General features: G+C 44.2%; 1 protein-coding gene across 4 annotated transcripts in view; it reads left to right on the top strand.

Annotated features, from left to right (window-relative positions):
• EMC2 (ER membrane protein complex subunit 2) overlaps positions 1–17,784 on the top strand; it is a 203,861-nt gene that overhangs the window by 136,748 nt on the left and 49,329 nt on the right. The window contains exon 1 of one of the 4 annotated variants that reach the window (XM_074943947.1): positions 15,476–15,621. The exons of the other annotated variants lie outside the window; for them this stretch is intronic. Coding sequence (XP_074800048.1) covers positions 15,582–15,621 — 40 coding nt within the window. The 5' untranslated portion in view covers positions 15,476–15,581. Of the gene's footprint in view, positions 1–15,475; positions 15,622–17,784 lie in introns of those variants that run through there. 4 annotated transcript variants of the gene reach the window in all.

The raw sequence follows: 17,784 nt of genomic DNA, 5'->3' as shown, positions 1-17,784 counted from the left end.
ACCTAGGCTCCTCGCATTGGTGTACAAACATCTTAATTTTTGCTGTTTGGCCTCGCTCACATTCTGTACCCTATTAGGCACGGTCATTCTACAGCCAGTATAACCTATTAGACTGGTAGCCACACTGCCCTTCCTCCTTATATACATTCTGCTACCCATGGCTGTATCCTTTCTTACTTTGTTTTCTTCCCTCTCAATGCTAAAATCCGACGTGGAGATTACCTGGACATCTCCCAACCATCTCCCCCAAATTCCTAGTTTAAAGCTCTCTTAATCAGTTGTGCCAGCCTCCATCCTAGAAGTCTATTTCCTTTCCTACTCAGATGAAGTCCATCCTGAGAGAAATGTCCTTTGTCCATGAATGTCTCCCAGGGGCCATACATCTCAAAGCCCTCCTTATAGCACCACTGCCTAAGCCATATGTTGATAGTCATAATCTTGTCACACCTTCATTGCCCTTCTTTAGTGGGATTCTGCCTGTTCCTAGAGATCACCTGAGCCTCGATTTCCTTAAGCGTCTTCCCCAGCCTAGCATAGTCTCCCTTAATTCTTTCCAGCGAGAATCTAGCCATATCATTTGCTCCCACATGAAGGATAATTAGGGGATTCTTTCCTGCTCCCTTTAGGATCCTTTTCAACCTCAGGTCTACATCCCGTATCTTAGCACCTGGAAGACAGCATACCCTTCTATTCTCTGGATCAGCTCTGTTTACAGGCCTGTCTATTCTTCTCAGTAAAAAGTCCCCGATCACATAGACCTGCCTTTTCCTGGTGATGGTGCTATTCTCCAGTCTATCCCCTGTTCCCTCGGGCAGCAAGTTCTTTCCATTCCTATTCTCCCTTGTAATCCTCTTCAACCCATCCTGTATCCTCCTGGGGCTCATATTTGGTGTGGTCTCCATTAACTCTTCCCCTTTTCCTATAGGAGTAGCCGCTCTTCTCTTCTTCCTTGCCCTTCCACCTTCAGTGACTACCTGCTGAGCCCCTTCTTCATTTTCCAACTCTGCAAACCTGTTCTTGAGCTCTATTTCTCCTTCACTAGCCCGTCTTTTCCTCTGCCTGGTTCTTTTAGTCACATGCTTCCACTGACCACTTTCCTCACCCAGTCTCCCCTCAGAATTCCTCAGTCCTGCTTCCATCTGCAAGTCTGAGCTTTTCCCTTCAGATACCTCATGTCTTTGCTCCATAATCTGCTTGAACCCCTTTCTAAACTCAACCAGAGTTTCCACCTGCATCTCCAAACCTCGGCTCTTTTCCTCCATCAGCTCTATCAGCTCTATCAGACGGCATTTCATGCAGACAAAACTCTTACCAGGTACCCCCTCCAGGATCATGTACATACCACAGCTTCCACATCCAGTCATCTTCATTGTGTCTTCCACTACATGAGTCACTCCCACTGCTGCCTCTGTATCTGTCATAGCCTTCCCACCTTAATTGCAAAGGAAGGGTTACACAAACAATTCTGACTCAAACAAGGCACTCACAGTTTCATGTGTTGATTTTCTTTTTTACTGACATCAAGCAACGTGCCATGACACTGACGTAATAAAGCACATGTCCAAAAAGTATTTGACTACTTTACTGCATGTTGGGCCATTTGATGCTGTGTGCACTGCTTGCAAATAGCTGAACACACCATTCCCTCCTTTTACTGGTGCGTGAAATGTTTTCGATATGTTAGACTCACCTCTGAGCAAAATGTGAAAATCCTCTGAATGATCCTTTGAAACAATGCTAACAAATCAATCATGCTAGTGTACACCACCAAGCTCTCTCTTCATACCGAAGATGTGCAATACAAATGTTCTATGCATAGAAAGGATGTGCTGTCATTCCAAATGACTGAATGTTAAAAGTTTCAACAAGATAAATCCTGCTTTTAATTTACTGACAAAATATATATTTTACTCTGCTGGCAATTAAACATTGTGCATACTTGCACAAAATAGAAACTGAGCCTTATTAACACCAGGATCAAATTGACTAAATTCAAAACAAGCCAAACCCCACATGTGTTATCTGTGGATCTTTTCAATACATCAGTGAATATCAACTATTTCATGAGATCATCTTTATTAGATTTGTCATCAGATTGTAAAACATTTTAACCTCAACTGTCACTGAGCCTTAAACCAAAATAAACACATCAAAGAGTAAAATGAAAGATAATATTAAAATTGATGATAAATTCCCTTCACCAGCAGAAACACTTTCATTCTTATTTCCAGAGATCAAAAATTTTCCGTGTGAACAGCAGGCTGAGCTGCTCAGCACAGAATAAATGATTCAGTTACCACATACTTTGTATGGTGAGGTAAGAGTAGCTACTTTTTTGACAGCTTATGCAGATTTTTACTCCAGAAATTGTTTGTTGTATCTGTAGTGAAATAAGCTCTTGTTCTTTTTCCATTTAATGACTTTTTTTTACAGTGATACCTTCAAAAATAATGTTGTGGTTGAAACTTTAATTTGCTGTAATAATGCTTTGCTGCTTCTCATTGTACAACTACTCTGCAACGGAGGGAAAGACATTACAGCTATTAATCTGAGCAGCCATCTTGTGGTGCTGATGGCTAAAGACTCTGTACAGGGCCCAATCCTGTCTGCCTTTTTCAATACAAACTCCCCTTGATTTCACTGGAAGTTCTGAGTGGACTGCAAGATTACATCCATGGAGGACCATCTTCTCCCACCCTTACTCACCTTGAGTAGTGCCTTACTCTGTGATTACCCCCAATTAAAATCAAAAGGACTATTCACAGAGTAAGGTACTACTCACTGTAAGGAAGGATGGTAGAATCTGGCCCTGAATTTACAACATGTTGGTGTCTGCAATATTTAAATTCCAAAAGCAAAAAAAATATTAAAAAACCCAGTTAAGGTTACTACGTGGCAGCATTGTAATTATGGCTCACATCATTTAAAAGTAAGGGCATCACAAATTATCCACTGCCCTACACTAGGCAGGACCCTCGGCTGGTGTCAATCAATGTAATTCTATTGACTTCAGTGGAATATGCCAGTTTACACCAGCTGATGATCTTTTCCATTTTTCTTATCAGGTATAAAGAAATGCATATTACTTCATAACACAACACCTTAGCTCTGACCAAGGTAAATGATTCTGTCACCAGGAGTCTCAGGATCTAAGATACAGCACTGTGGTAACATTATATTGCCAGGGTGTGTGTGGGGTCCCAGCAACACACAGCTCATATGGAAGCATAGGCAGTAATAGTGACTTCCCACATCCTCACTGAAAAGGGTCTCTGCAAAGAATGCCCTGGCACCCTACTGTTGTCATGGGATCTGTACAGATCCCTGGAGATTGTCCAAGATTGGGGTCAGGCCTAGTGGCTGATTTCACTGGGGTGATCTCCATAAAAGGAGATTTTTTTCCCCTTAGCTCCTACCACAGGCTTTATTACTAAGGGGGCATGATCTAGCCCTCTGTTATCACTTCCATCTATACAATGCTGGTGCTCTGAAGGGGTTTCATGTGTGTGAGACCACAGTTTGGCTCATTATTTGTGAGAGCCACTGTTTAAATGTATGCACTAGATTTGACTGCTTGATTTTTTCCTCTGGGATGTAGAACTACAGTAAATGACATTCAGAAATAGTTTTCTTGGGGTTTACACAAGGATCTATTCCAGGCCAAAAGCTGTGTTCCTCCCTGGTCAAAGTTTCCATCTGTGGCTTACTTTCAGAAGCTAGGAGTCAACCAGTTGTTTTGCAAGGAAGGGCTTCTGATGTCAAAGCCTCGCTGGAGGCAGGTCTGGTGTGCGGCTTGCGATTATAACTCCCTTGTACTTAAGGGAAAAATTTTAGTTAGAGGCAAGAAGTTTGATTATTTTATGTGGTTAAAGGAGTGTTTGGGTTCCCTGGCAAATCTGGTTGCATAGTCATTGACAACCATCTGCAGATTTTAAGATTTAAGGTCTAGAGATCAGCAGAGCAGAAAGCTTTCAAAGTTGTTAACTTTCAGAGATCTTACATCACATCTCCATTTATCCATCTCTTAGGACTCTTCACACATTTTTATGTTCACTGCAACCTTTTGCAGAACTTGCTATACTATGGAACAGCAGACGAGTAATGAAAAAAAGGAAGAGGAAATATTAATCTAGAAAAAGACAAGAGTTAAATTCAATTGCTGGCCTCAAAGAAATGGGAATACATTCTTAACTTATGGTATCCTACAGTCCCACTGACGTTTTGCCTTTGTAAGGATGTCAAGATTTGACCCCCCAAGGTATTAATATAATAGCCAGTTTTCTAAAACAAAACAGCCAGTTTTTCATTATTTCAAATGAAAAAAAGAATTAGTAGGTTATTGTCACCATCTGCTTAGAAGACATGTCCTTGAACTTCCAGGTTTTTTGGCTATATGTTTATACAGATTCAGACCTCCATGTCCCCCCATTTCTTCTGTGCGCCCTTTGGCTTGAAAATGACAAGGTGTTCTACAAAACTGAGAAGTACTTGCAGATATTTTTCAGCAAAAGAAAAAAGGTAATTCTTGAGGAATCCACTATATGGAAGTCAGCTGTGTCACGGTGTACATTGAAAATGAGAAGCTCTATCTTCAGTCCTATGGTAGTTAGCAAAGTGTTACTGACTAAGATACATTTTATGAGCACATTTTAGAGCTTTTATTTCATTCGTTGTTATAAAATGCTAGTGGCTGTAAATAATATAGAGTAAAATCTTGCGTGGTTTACACAGCAGTCAGTGGAGGGCAGAAACAAGTTACTGTCCTGTCTGCTGGCTCTGCATGCAGCTTGAGCAATCCTGATGCTGGCTAGGCCATAAGTAGAAGAGTGCAAAGTAGTACTGCGCACACACTCCATGATTTGGACTTGTAGAGTCACCTAGGGAGTTAATGCAAATAAACTCTCCATCTGACACTCAAGTGGTTCTTCATGGATGCTGGCCCACTTATCATGCAGAGCCTGCAAAGACTCCTCTATAAAGGCTTGTGGGTAGAGCTGAGAGAAATTCTAGTTCAGGTCCATTAGCAGCCAAAATCCGGACCATCTAATTTCTGTTTGACAGACTGTAAAAACAATTGGTGGTCTCAGTCCAGTTCAGAATGGACAACATAATTCGTACCAAGTAAAATATAATTTGGCAATAACTGGTAAATGTATTGACAGAGACTGAGGCTTGATTCGGGAGATAGAGCCTGAAATATCTACTAATTTCTGAAGGAGATCTCTTCAGATCAGAGTTGAGAAATATTTGTGAGACAGTGTTAGGAAGCTTATACTTCTGGGTGGCATTTTCAACAAATCAGGCTCCTTGAAGGTGTCTCAAGTTGGGCACCAAAAATCACTAGTCATTTCTGAAAATCTTAATCATGGGCTTTTAAGATGATAGTGCCTCTTTAAGCTCTACTGTGGTTATTATTTCTTATTTGCATTACAGTAGTGCTTGGAGGCCCTAACCGAAATTGGGACCCCGTTGTGCTAGGTGCTGCACTTATACATGGTGAGAGACAGTCTGTGCCTTGAAGAGCTTACAATCTAAAGAGATAAGATAGAAAAAAGGTGAGACAGGAAAGAGAAGCACAAAGAGGCAAAGTGACTTGCCCAAGATCACACAGCAGACCAGGAAATAGAACCCAGCTCTCCTGAGTGACAGTCTAGTACGCTACCAGTGCTACTGTATCACAGATCAACTAACATAGGCCAAATCAACCTGAAACTGAAAAAAAGCATGAAATCCTGGCCCATTGAAGTCAATGGCAAAACTCCCACTGACTTCAACAGGATTAGAATGTTGTGCTTGCAGTGTTTACGTGAAGTTTAACTAACAGGGTTGTCAATGTTTGTGATATTAATGTGAATGTCACCATGTGGGGCAGTTTTTTCAGGATCCCTATGATGAGCAGAGTTAGATAATCCATGGGTTAAAACAGCAGGGGTTGCTCTGCAGCAGAGCTTTCACCTTTGCTACCACTGGTGGAGCTGCAACGTCCTACTGCAACAGTGGAAGATTTTAAGAAAAATGCTTATGTAGGCCTCACCTTTGAGAAGTTGCAGATCCTACCACAATCTCCTCTCTCTGATCTCTCTGCTGTTATCTTAGTCACAGGCAGCTCATATGTAAGGCTGCTTGGATGACAGAGTCACACTGGTGATGGGCTAAAGCAGAATCCCTAATACTAAAAGGGAAAACTAGATTAGTAGGTACCTCGTAATCTGTACACATTTTAAATGAGTAAAACCAGATCTTTCTAACTGAGTTTAGGTCAAATAGGCCAAACTGGAAAAGTCAATGATTTCTCCCCTTTCACCGTAGCTATTTCATTCTTGAAGCAAAGCAGAAAACTCTGATAGGAATTTATCAGACTTTCACTTTTCAATTATCCAGACCTGCCCAGTCTCATATAGTTGTGGATTCATTTTAAGGCAGTCTTAAAGATTTCACTCTCTTGCAAATCAAATTTGTGTGTGTAAGAGAGTTTGCATGTGTGTGCAAACTAGAAGTGCACTCTACAGTTGTGTGAGTGTGATTTTTTTTCAGGGTGTTTTTTGCAGAGTAATTATGCAGAGCAGTTGCAGTGTATGTGATGTGGGATGATTTGGCCTGAGGTGTATGTGTGATTTTTCAGGGAAGTTGGGATGATATTGTAGGGTTTTGTGTGATTGTGAAGGGGGGGTGAGGTATGTGTGATGGTGCAAGGTGGTTGGGGACATTTTGCATGAGGTGTGACTGTGCAGAGGGGGCTGTGGATGTGACTGTGTTGTGTGTATAACTGTAAAGGGAGCTTGCTGTGTGGTTGTGCAGGGGGCTTGGTGCAGGTGTGTGGTTGTATAGGGGGGCAGACTGCTGCTCGGTGTGGATTTGTGATTGTCACATCTCATTTTCAATAATCCCCACCCCTTCCCATTTCCTGGAATAGCTTTGAGCCCCAAGCCCCGTGCCGTGACTAAGCAGCCCACCTGTTGGTCCACATGGACCCTGCCTGGCACTATCCTCCAGTGAGGGCTACCCCAGTCCCTTTCTCCTCAGGACCAGGAATAACATGAGCTGGGCTGTAGTGTTACAAACTGCTCTGGCACAATTTGCTGCTGGTAGCAGTTACTGACATCTAGGAATTCTCTTTTGCTGCTTAGTCATAACTTGCTCATAGACTTCAGGGTCAGAAGGGACCATCATGATCATCTAGTCTGATCTCCTGCATCTCATAGACCACAGAACCTCTCCCACTCACTCATGTAATACACCCATAACCTCTTGCTGAGTTAATGAAGTCTTCAAATCACAATTTAAAGACTTCAAGTTAGAGAGAATTCACCATTTACTCTAGGTCAACCCAGCAAGTGACCCATGCCCCCTACTGCAGAGGAAGGTTGTAGTGAACTGGTGTGGCTCCCCGCCGTCCCAGAGAGGGACGAGCCCATCCAGACGCCGGGGTGGGCGGAGCTAGGGAGCTCTGAGCCCACCCCTCAGAGTGTCAAGCGGCAACCCGGAAGTATAAAGACTCGCCCTCAGAGCTCACTGGAGGGCCAGCTGCTGGGGAGGCCAGATGCCTCCAGCCTAGGCCACAACTGGGAAGCCCCTGTGCCCCAAGGTGCATGCCAGGATTGGCCTGACCTGCCCTGTGCCTGCTATCTGGAGGAGTTGCCAGACCTGCCCTGTGCCTGCTACCCGCAGGAACCCACGGTGCTGGACCCTTCAGAGGACACCACTGTGACATAGGTACCACCAGAGAGGTAGTCAGGAAGTAGCCTGGGGGCAGCCGACCCTAGTCTGGCTGTAGCACTGCCAGAGTCCATGTCAGTGTGTTGCGGCCAGGATCCCCACTGACACAGGAGCGGGCCTTCTACTGCTGCTAGGGCTCCAGGCTGGGACGCAGGGGAGTGGGAGGGCCTGTGTCCCCCCCTGCCACCCAATTCGTAGGTGATAGTCTCCCCCTCTCCCAGACCATTTGGAGGCTTGGGCCTACTGTTACTGCTCAGCCCTGCCTGAGGGCCTGAGCTCCTGACTCAGTATTGCCCTGCCCTGACCTAGGGCCGGGACTTACTACTGTTTATATTGCTACTGCATAGTATTATTGTGCAGCCCCTGCCTGAGGGCTTGAGTCATTGTTGCCCCACCCTGACCTAGGGCCCCAGCATAACTGTACTTATTTTCTGCCTCCACAAGAGCCGCCAGGGAAGACTTCTGCAGCCGAACTAATTCCTCAATCCTCAGCTGTGTGTAGTGAGCTGGTGTGGCTCCCTGCTGTCCCAGAGAGGGTCAAGCCCTGGCTGAGCCCCTTTACAAAGGTTAAAAAAAGTCCCAGGATCTTTGCCAATCTGACCTGGGGGGAAATTCCTTCCAGATCCCAGATATGGTGATCATTTAGCTCCTGAGCATGTTGGCAAGACCCACCAGCCAGACACATGGGAAAGAATTCTATGTAGTAACTCAGTGCCCTCCCCATCTAGTGTCCCATCTCCAGCTGCTGGAGATATTTGCTAATAGTAGCTGCAGATGGTCTATATGCCATTATAGGCAATCTCATTATACCATTCCCTCCATAAACTTATCATAAGAATGGCCCTACTGGCTCAGACCAAAGGTCCATCTAGCCTAGTATCCTGTCTTCCTACAGTGGCCAGTGCCAGGTGTCCCACAGGGAATGAACAGAAAGGGATATTCAAGACCAGTGCCCCAGAGAGAATGAACAGAACAAGTAATCATCAGGTGATCCATCCCCATCGCCCATCCCCAGCTTCTGGCAAACAGAGGTTACAGACACCATCCCTGCCCATCCTGGCTAATAGCCATTGATGGACCTATCCTCCATGAATTTATCTAGTTCTTTTTGGAACCTTGTTATGGTCTTGGCCTTCAGAACATCCTCTGGCAAGGAGTTCCCCAGGTTGACTGTGCGAAGTATGAAGAAATACTTCCTTTTGTTTGTTTTAAACCTGCTACCTATTAATTTTTATTTGGTGATCCCTAGTTCTTGTGTTATGAGAAGTAGTAAACACCACTTCCTTATCTACTTTCTCTACACTGGTCATAATTTTATAGACCTCAGTCATATCTCCCTTTAGCTATCTCTTTTGTAAGCTGAAAAGTCCCAGGCTTATTAATCTCTCCTCATACGGAAGCTGTTCCATTCCCCTAATCATTTGTTGCCCTTTTCTGAACCTTTTCCAATTCCAATATATCTTTTTTGAGATGGGGAGACCACATCTGCACATAGTATTCAAGATGTGGGCGTACCGTAGATTTATATAGAGGCAACATGATATTTTATGTCCTATTATCTATCCCTTTCTTAATTATACCCAGCATTCTGTTTGCTTTCTTGACTGCCGCTGCACACTGAGTGGATATTTTCAGAGAACTATCCACAATGACTCCAAGATCTTTCTGGAGTGGTAACAGCTAATTTAGACCCCATCATTTTATATGTATAGTTGGGATTGGATTATGCTTTCCAGTGTGCATTACTTTGCATTTATCAACATTACATTTCATCTGCCATTTTGTTGCATAGTCACCCAGTTTTGAGAGATCCTTTTGTAGCTCTTCACAGTCTGTCTGGGTCTTAAGTATCTTTAGTAATATTGTATCATCTGCAAATTTTGCCACCTCACTGTTTACCCCTTTTTTCAGATCATTTATGAATGTTGAATTAGGACTGGTCTCAGAACACACCCCTGGGGGACACCACTATTTACTTCTCTTCTTTCTGAAAACTGACCATTGTGACAAAGCTCTGTCCTTGCCTCCGTGGGTCCCGCATTTCCTGGCAGATTTCGCTAGCCTCAGAGGCTCACTGTGACCCTCCACATAACCCTTCTCTCTCCAGAGACAAGGGTCACAGTCTACTGAGCCATTTGCATCATAAACCAGCAAGGGAGGTGAGGAGAAGTTATCCTCCCTTGCACAGTCTGTTGTCTCCCAGTCTCAGTGATTAATCAGGGGGCAAAGGTGGGGTGGGGGGGGAGGGAGCCTAGGCCCACCCTCTACTCCGAGCTCCAGCCCAGGGACCCTAATAGTATCAGCTATGGTAGCTAACTTTTTAGAAACATGACATGTACAATTTCCTGGGCTACTTCCCCCACAGCAGCCCTCACTTCCTCAAGCTCCACTTCACCCTTTCCTCAGGGCCCCCTTCCTTGTGCCTGATATTACTCAGCCTCTCCAACAGCACAACTTCCTCCCACAGCTCCTGACATGCACACCCACCTGACTAACTGGGAGGCTTTTAACTAGTTTCAGCCAGCCCCTGATTGGCTTCAGGTGTCCCAACCAACCTAGCCTTCTCCCTGCCTTCTGGAAAGTTCTTAATTGGCCCCAGGTGTCTTAATTGACCTGGAGCAACTGCCATTTCACTTATCCTGGTACCAGGGATTTGTTTAGCCTGGAGCTAATATATCTATCTCCCACTACTTTTCTATAGCCATCTGGCCTTGCCTCGTAACACCATTTATACCTGCCCTTTGTTTCTTATCTTTTAACCAGTTCCCAATCCATGAGAGCACCTTCCCTCTTATCCCATGGCAAATTACTTTACGTAAGAGCCTTTGATGAGGGACCTTGTCAAAGGCTTTCTGAAAATCTAAATACAATATATCCACTGGATCCCCTAGGTCCACATGCTTGTTGATCCCCCCCCAAAGAATTCTAGTAGATTGGTGAGGCATGATTTCCCTTTACTAAAACCATGTTGACTCTTCCTTAACAAATTATGTTCATCTATATGTGTTACAATATTGTTCTTTATTATAGTTTCAACCAGTTTGCCTGCTCCTGAAGTCAGGCTTACAGGCCTGTAATTGCTGGGATCACCTTTGGAGCCTTTTTTAAAATTGGTGTCCCATTAGCTATCCTCCAGTCATCTGGTACAGAAACTGATTTAAATGATAGGTTACAGACTACAGTTAATAGCTCTGCAGTTTCACATATGAGTTCCTTCAGAGCTCTTGGGTGAATACTATCTGGTCCTGGTGACTTATTGCTGTTCATCAATTTGTTCCAAAACCTCCTCTAATGATACCTCAATTTAAAACAGTTCCTCAGATCTGTCACCTAAAAAGAATGGCTCAGGTTTGGGAATCTCCCTCACATCCTCAGGCGTGACGACCGATACAAAGAATTCACTTAGTTTCTCCGCAATGGCCTTATCGTCCTTGAGTGCTCCTTTAGCACCTTGATGGTCCAGTGGCCCCACTGCTTGTTTAGCAAGCTTCCTGCTTCTGATGTAATTAAAAAAAGATTGCTATTACTTTTTGAGTCTTTGGGTAATTGTTCCTAAAATTCTTTTTAGGCATTCCTATCAAGCTCAGTCTTAAAACAAGTTAGGTATTTTGCCCCTACTACTCTGCTTGGAAGGCTGTTCCAGAACTTCATTCCTCTGATGGTTAGAAACCTGTGCCTACTTTCAAGCCTAAACCTATTAATGGCCAGTTTATATCCAGTTGGTCTTGGGCCAACATTGGCCCTTAACTTAAATATCTCCTCTTCCTCCCTTGTATGTATCCCTCTGATATATTTACAGAGAGCAGTATCTCCCCATATCCATCATTCTGTTAAGCTAAATGAACCAAGCTTCCTTAAGTCTCCTCTGGTAAGGTAGTTTCTCCATTCCTCTGATCATCCCAGTTGTCTTTCTTTGCCCCTGTTCTACTTTGAATTCACCTTTCTTAAACATGGGAGGCCAGAACTGCACACAGATTCCAGATGAGGTCTCACCAGTGTCTTGTATAATGGTAATAACACTTCCTATCTTCAATCCTAGTATGCATCAAGCGAGGCATCTGTAAATACCTCACTTGATGCATCCTATGATTGTGTTAGGCTTTTTCACAGCCACATCACATGGTGGCTTATAGTCATCCTGTGATTTACAAAGACACCCAGGTCTTTCTACTCCTCTGTTGTTTAGAACTGATACATCAGCATTAAATAGGAAAAAATTTTGTTTAGTCCCTAAGTACATGACTTTGCACTATTAAATTTCATTCCATTTCTATTACTCCAGTTTTTCAGGTCATCCAAAATCTCTTGCATGATATTCTGGTCCTCCTCCATATTGCCAGTATCTCCCAACTTTGTGTCATCCGCAAATTTCATTAGCGCACTCCCACTTTTTGTGCTAAGTTCATTAATGAAAATGTTAAATAAGATTGGTCCCAAGATGGATCCTTGACAGACTTCACTAGTAACTTCCTTCCAGCCTGACACCTTTCAGCATGACCTGTTGTAGTCTTCCCTTTAACCAGTTCCTTACCCACCATTCAATTCTCATATTAATTCCCATCTTCTCCAATGTAACTAATAATTTCCCATGTGGAACTGTATCAGATGTTTTACTGAAATCCAGGTAGATTAGATCTACTACATTTCCTTTGTCTAGAAAATCAGTTATCTTCTCAAAGAAAGAGCAGGTTGGTTTGATATGATTTACCTTTTGTAAAACCATGCTGTATTTTATTTCAATTGCTGTTACCGCTGTGTCATTAATTGCTCCTTCTTTCTAAATTTGTTCTAAGTTTGACCTCATTTGTTTGCAAGGTCTAACGGGCCTGTAGTTTACTAGATCACTTTTCTCTTCCTTAAAAATGGGTACTGTATTTGCAGTTGTCCAGTCATCGGGTATGACCCCGAAGTGTACAGATTCATTAAAAATCATTGCTATTGTGCCTGCAATTTCATGTGCCATTTCCTTTATTCTTAGACAGAGATTATCTGGACCCTTCAATTTGGTCCCATTAAGCTGTTTGAGCTTAGCTTCCATCTTGGCTGTGGTAATGTCTATTTCCATATCATTGTTCCCAAACCCTGCCGCTGCCCCCAGGTTCCTCATTACCCTTATTAAAAACTGAGTCAAAGACTTCATTTAGGCGTTGGACCAGACCTAGGTTATCTTTACTCTCCACTCCTAAGTGCTCACTGTCTTTACCTTTCCACATCCTCTGGGCCAGGCGGCAGCTATTTGTGATGGATGGGGGCACTACCATCACCATTGGCTACCATTGTGAAACCTCTATTTTAAATTTGGACACAAATAAAGGTCCTTTTGTAATTTGGAAAAAGAATTCTACAGTGTTAAATCTCAGGGCTATAGTAGACAAGCCCTTAGTAAGTAATGGGGAAAGGAATAAAGGAAATTGAGGGGGGAAAGCCTTTATTAATTCCTTTAGTTTACGGATGTTTAAACTAGTTTTCCATGACAACCACTCCAGTGGGGGGCTGCAGACATTCAGATGCAAATACCTCTGATGGCAAAAGAGCAGTTATCGACATAATCAGAATTGTCAAGCCACAAACAATAATGGTGCATTAAACATCTGAGTCAGCATTATAATCTGTGTCCTCACTGTTAATAAAAGTGTTTTTTTTAATTATTTTTTTACTGCTGTGTAGCTAACATCCACTAGCTATCACTCTATAAAACCATAGTGGAAACAAGGCACTTAAGTTTTGCCAAAAGGGAAACTAAGGGAGGTCAGCATTATGCACCCCACCTCTCCAGACCAATGCAAAGGAGTGAGAATAATTGATTTTTAAAAATCGCTGATTTTTGGCAGTACAAAACAGTGAATTTCTCAGAAACAGAATATATCCTAACAAAATATGTAGCATACATAAAGAGCTATAAAAGTAAAATATGCAATTAGCAATATAAACAATTTGGTAGAACAACAGCATCTATGTCTGCAACAAATGAAGTAATAGAAAAGTGTGTGCTCCAGTGTCTTTCAGTGGCAGATTAATGCACGGGTGTGACAGGTTCCTTTGGGGTACCACCTGAAACTGGAGTACCACTGAGACCACTTCACCCACCAGCCTGGGCTCCCTTTCACACTGTCGTGCTGTGATAAGTTGCCAAGCTCTCCAACCTTGCTCTTTCATCAGCATACACACAGATCCAGCTGCAGCTTTACACACAGATGCTGAGATCAGCTCTGTATGGGAAGGCTCAGCTAAGGCACCTCCCAGTTGCTAAGGCACGCACTTCCCTCTGGAGTGTAAACCCAGAATTATACCACCTTGCACTGCACAGGAAACTGTACAGCATAAGCTCAAAGTTCGCCTCCTCCCTCAATGTGGAGAGAGATATGCAACAGCTTTCCACCCCAAGTTATAATTTCCACACACTGGTTTTAGACAAAACAAAAATAAGTTAGATTTTAAGTGATAGCAACCTTTGTAAAGGTTGAAAGCATCTAGATGCTTTTAAATATCCCACCAGTGACCTAAATACCTTTAGAAATGTGGCCATAAGGGCACTGTACTATCTTGTATGAAATCCTTAAATACGGCCTTTGGTTAATATCTGGGAATGAAGTTCTACACACAATGGTGACGTGAAAAAGCACTAGGGTGATGGATACAGAGGTGAAATAACAGTTGACACAGGCAATCCTCATTGGCAAATCAAAGGAAGCTAAAGTTTTGATGCTAACCCAGGAAATTAGTCAGCCTTGAAGTCATGTGATCTTAAAGAATAAATCTGTTATATATTAAAAAAAAAAAAGAATTGAAAATTGTAGATGACAAAACTGCAGTAAAAACATAAGAAGTGTTATTCTAGAAATATTGTCAGATATGATTGCTGAAGCTACTAGCAACTGTTAATATGTTCAAGGATCTAGTATTAAAATATAAGTTAAATAGCATGTCATCCATTGGCATAGTATTAATGAAGGTAAGTGATGAAGTGCTAAGAATAAGAAGAGTAATAAAAATAACATTTTAAAAAATATTTTAAAGGCATGAAACTACATTTTATAGTGAACTACAAGAAAAAGAAAAGGAGGACTTGTGGCACCTTAGAGACTAACAAATTTGAGCATAAGCTTTCGTGAGCTACAGCTCACTTCATCGGTGAAGTGCATCCAACAAAGTGAGCTGTAGTTCACGAAAGCTTATGCTCAAATAAATGTTAGTCTCTAAGCTGCCACAAGTACTCCTTTTTCTTTTTGCGGATACAGACTAACACAGCTGCTACTCTTGTCACAAGAAAAACAGTCCAATGCCGGCAGTCAGAACAGCAGCTGAGACAAGCTACTCTGAGGCTTTATGCAGACATATTATCGGATAACCACTTTCTTTAACCACTGCAACTATGGATGGCCATCAGAGTTTTTAGGGGTGTGCGTGTGTGTGAAATATTTCACCGGATCCTTCAGCAGCTCAATCCATCCTTGCAGGTGGAGAAGCCCGGCCTTGCCCAGGCTCTGGGCTGCGCTGAGCCTGTAAGCACTCAGCCCTGGGAGGCGGGAACCGACCTGCCCAGCTGGGGGAAACAGCCCTATTTCTGCTGCCCTTCGTGGGAACTTTGCCTGAGGCTCCCCCATCTGCCTCTGTCTGGCAGCGCCTCCCCGACCCCCCCGATTCCACCCCTTGACTACCCCGGCCTCCCGCTGTTGTTTGCCCCTCCTGGGCAGCCACTCCCCGCTCCCCCATCCCGCCGCCCTTTCACCCAACAGCGGGGAGCCCGGTCACAGCCCAAGGCAGGGCAGAGGCTTCAGCAGACGCCATCACGCGTGCGCAGCCCCCAGGCGCATGCTCGGAGGGTGATCGCACAGGGGCGGGGAGGAGGCGGTTACGCCGGCAAGATGGCGAAGGTCTCGGAGCTGTACGATGTGACCTGGGAAGGTAACTGCTCCTGGCCGAATGGGGGGGTATCCGGGGCGTGCGGCCGGCCGGGCTCCGCCCCCCCGTGACCTGCCTCCCTCTGACTCTGCGCCGGGTCACTAGCACGGGCTGCCCGGCGCAGGGGGTCTCGTCTGGCTGGGGCCCGCGCAGTGCACTGAGCTCCCCGCGAGAGGCCAGCGCCGCCAGCCTTCCCAGCTGGCAGTGGGGCGCACCGGCCACTGGCTGCATGGGCGGTCACCCTGCAGCCCCCGAGCGCCCCCTTCCTGGGACGGGCTCGGCGGAGGCTGCGCCTGGCCGGGACACAGTGCGAGGTTGGGGCCTGCTCCTCCGCGCCAGGTGCGGGCAGGCAGGCTCAGCTCACCAGGATCCAAGTGTGGAGGGGCTCAGTGTGTGTGTCGGGGGGATTCCAGGGTGGGATGAGAGGGTTCTGTGTGGGCCAAACTGGGTGCTGGGGGGGATCTGAATGCACAGGTGCTCGTTTAGGGCATCTCGGTGCAGGGGCAGTGGGACTTTGCCGGGAGGGTCCAGGTGAAGGTGGTTGGGGCTCAGCAGAGAGGATCCAAGTGTGGGGGAATGGGGCCGTGTAAAGGGGTGTGTGTCTGGGTGCAGCTGGTTGTGGCTTGGTGAGGGGGCGGGAGGCTTGGGGAGGTCCAGGTGGGTGGGCTAATTAGGGTGGGGATTCAATGGGCCTGCTTAACAGGGGAGCCCCAGCTGCATCTGCTGAGGGGATACCACATGCAAAGCTCCCATTTGCCCCCCCCCCCATTGCCCTTCCCTTCCCCATTCCATCCCCCTTCCTCTCCCCACTGTTTCCTGCCCCATTTCCCTTCTCTCCCTCCCTCCCTCCCACATTCCCCTTTCCCTGGCCCTCTTCTCAGTATTTACGCTACCTTGCATGCCAGTATCTCCCAAATGAGAACTGGCAGGGAAAAGTTTGTCCTCTCTCCCTGACTGTAACATCACATGTGTGGAACAGGTCTCCTGGTCCAAACTTCTTTCCAAACCTCCTCGCACATGTGCTCTGTTACAAAATTTCTGTTAATGTGTTTAGCTCACGTTGTTAAACCTGCAGGGTATCTTGACCTGTTGGCAGACAACCCACTAGCAACTGTCCTTTCATTGTTGAGAGAGAAAAAAGCCTTAATGAGAAACTACATGCTTACACTTAAAATTGTCCAATAACTCAGGGTAGGTCTATACTAGAAAATTTTCCAGTAGAGGGGTGAAACTTTTTTAAAATGACGCTTCTATACTTGCAAAAAGTCCTGGTTTAGACACAGTTACACCAGCTGTTATGGTTTATTTCATTTGGGGAATTGGTATAACCTATACCAGCAAAAGAACTCTTGTATAAGCTTATGTCTACACTGACAAACCCCTTTTAGCGTAGACATGGGCTCAAAAATGGCTGTACAGATTTAACTCTGATTTTCGAATAAAAGAAAATAGATGGAAAATTTCAAGCCCCAAAGAAAACTTTACAGAAAGTTGTACGCAACTGACCCCTTTGAATGTTATCAAGAATGACAGATACTTCTCATGGACACAGTAGGGAATTATGTGTTGGTTTTTCAAAAGCTGCTAAGTGACTTATGAGTACAAGCTGCAATGGGGCTGATGCTTCGAAATCACGTAGTTGCTTCTGAAAGTTTCATCCTTACACTTTTTAGGTGCATTTCATATTACAATAAATTATTTTACTTTGGGGCTTTTGTCTAAAGTCCTCAAAGTACTTTGCAACAAACAACTAATTTACTCTTGCATCCACAAATGCCAGATCATATAGCATCAGGGTGAATTTGATTTAAATCATAATTTAAATCACTACTCAGGAAGACTCGATTTAATCATGGATTTCTACATAAAAGTGCATTCTTCTTGGTTGTTATAACCTTAATACATATTCTTCACAACTCAGAGGTAAATGTAGGTTTCATTGTTAGAAGGTACACGCTATACATTTTTAAAGTGATTTATTTTGAAAACTTTGGCTAGGAGGTGCATCAAATGAGCACTGCAACCATATGTTGTTAGCTTGGGACTCTCTTCACTCTCTGCTAAATGATTTCTTCTCATCTTGGATACATTTGCAGCACTGTCTGTGACCAAGCTGCGTACTAGACATTTGAATTTCTTTCCACAGCTTGTTATAGCTTTTACTGC

The sequence above is a fragment of the Natator depressus genome, chromosome 2, assembly GCF_965152275.1.
Source record: "Natator depressus isolate rNatDep1 chromosome 2, rNatDep2.hap1, whole genome shotgun sequence".
NCBI classification, from domain to species: Eukaryota; Metazoa; Chordata; order Testudines; family Cheloniidae; genus Natator; species Natator depressus.
This window is presented reverse-complemented; position numbering and strand designations above follow the sequence as displayed.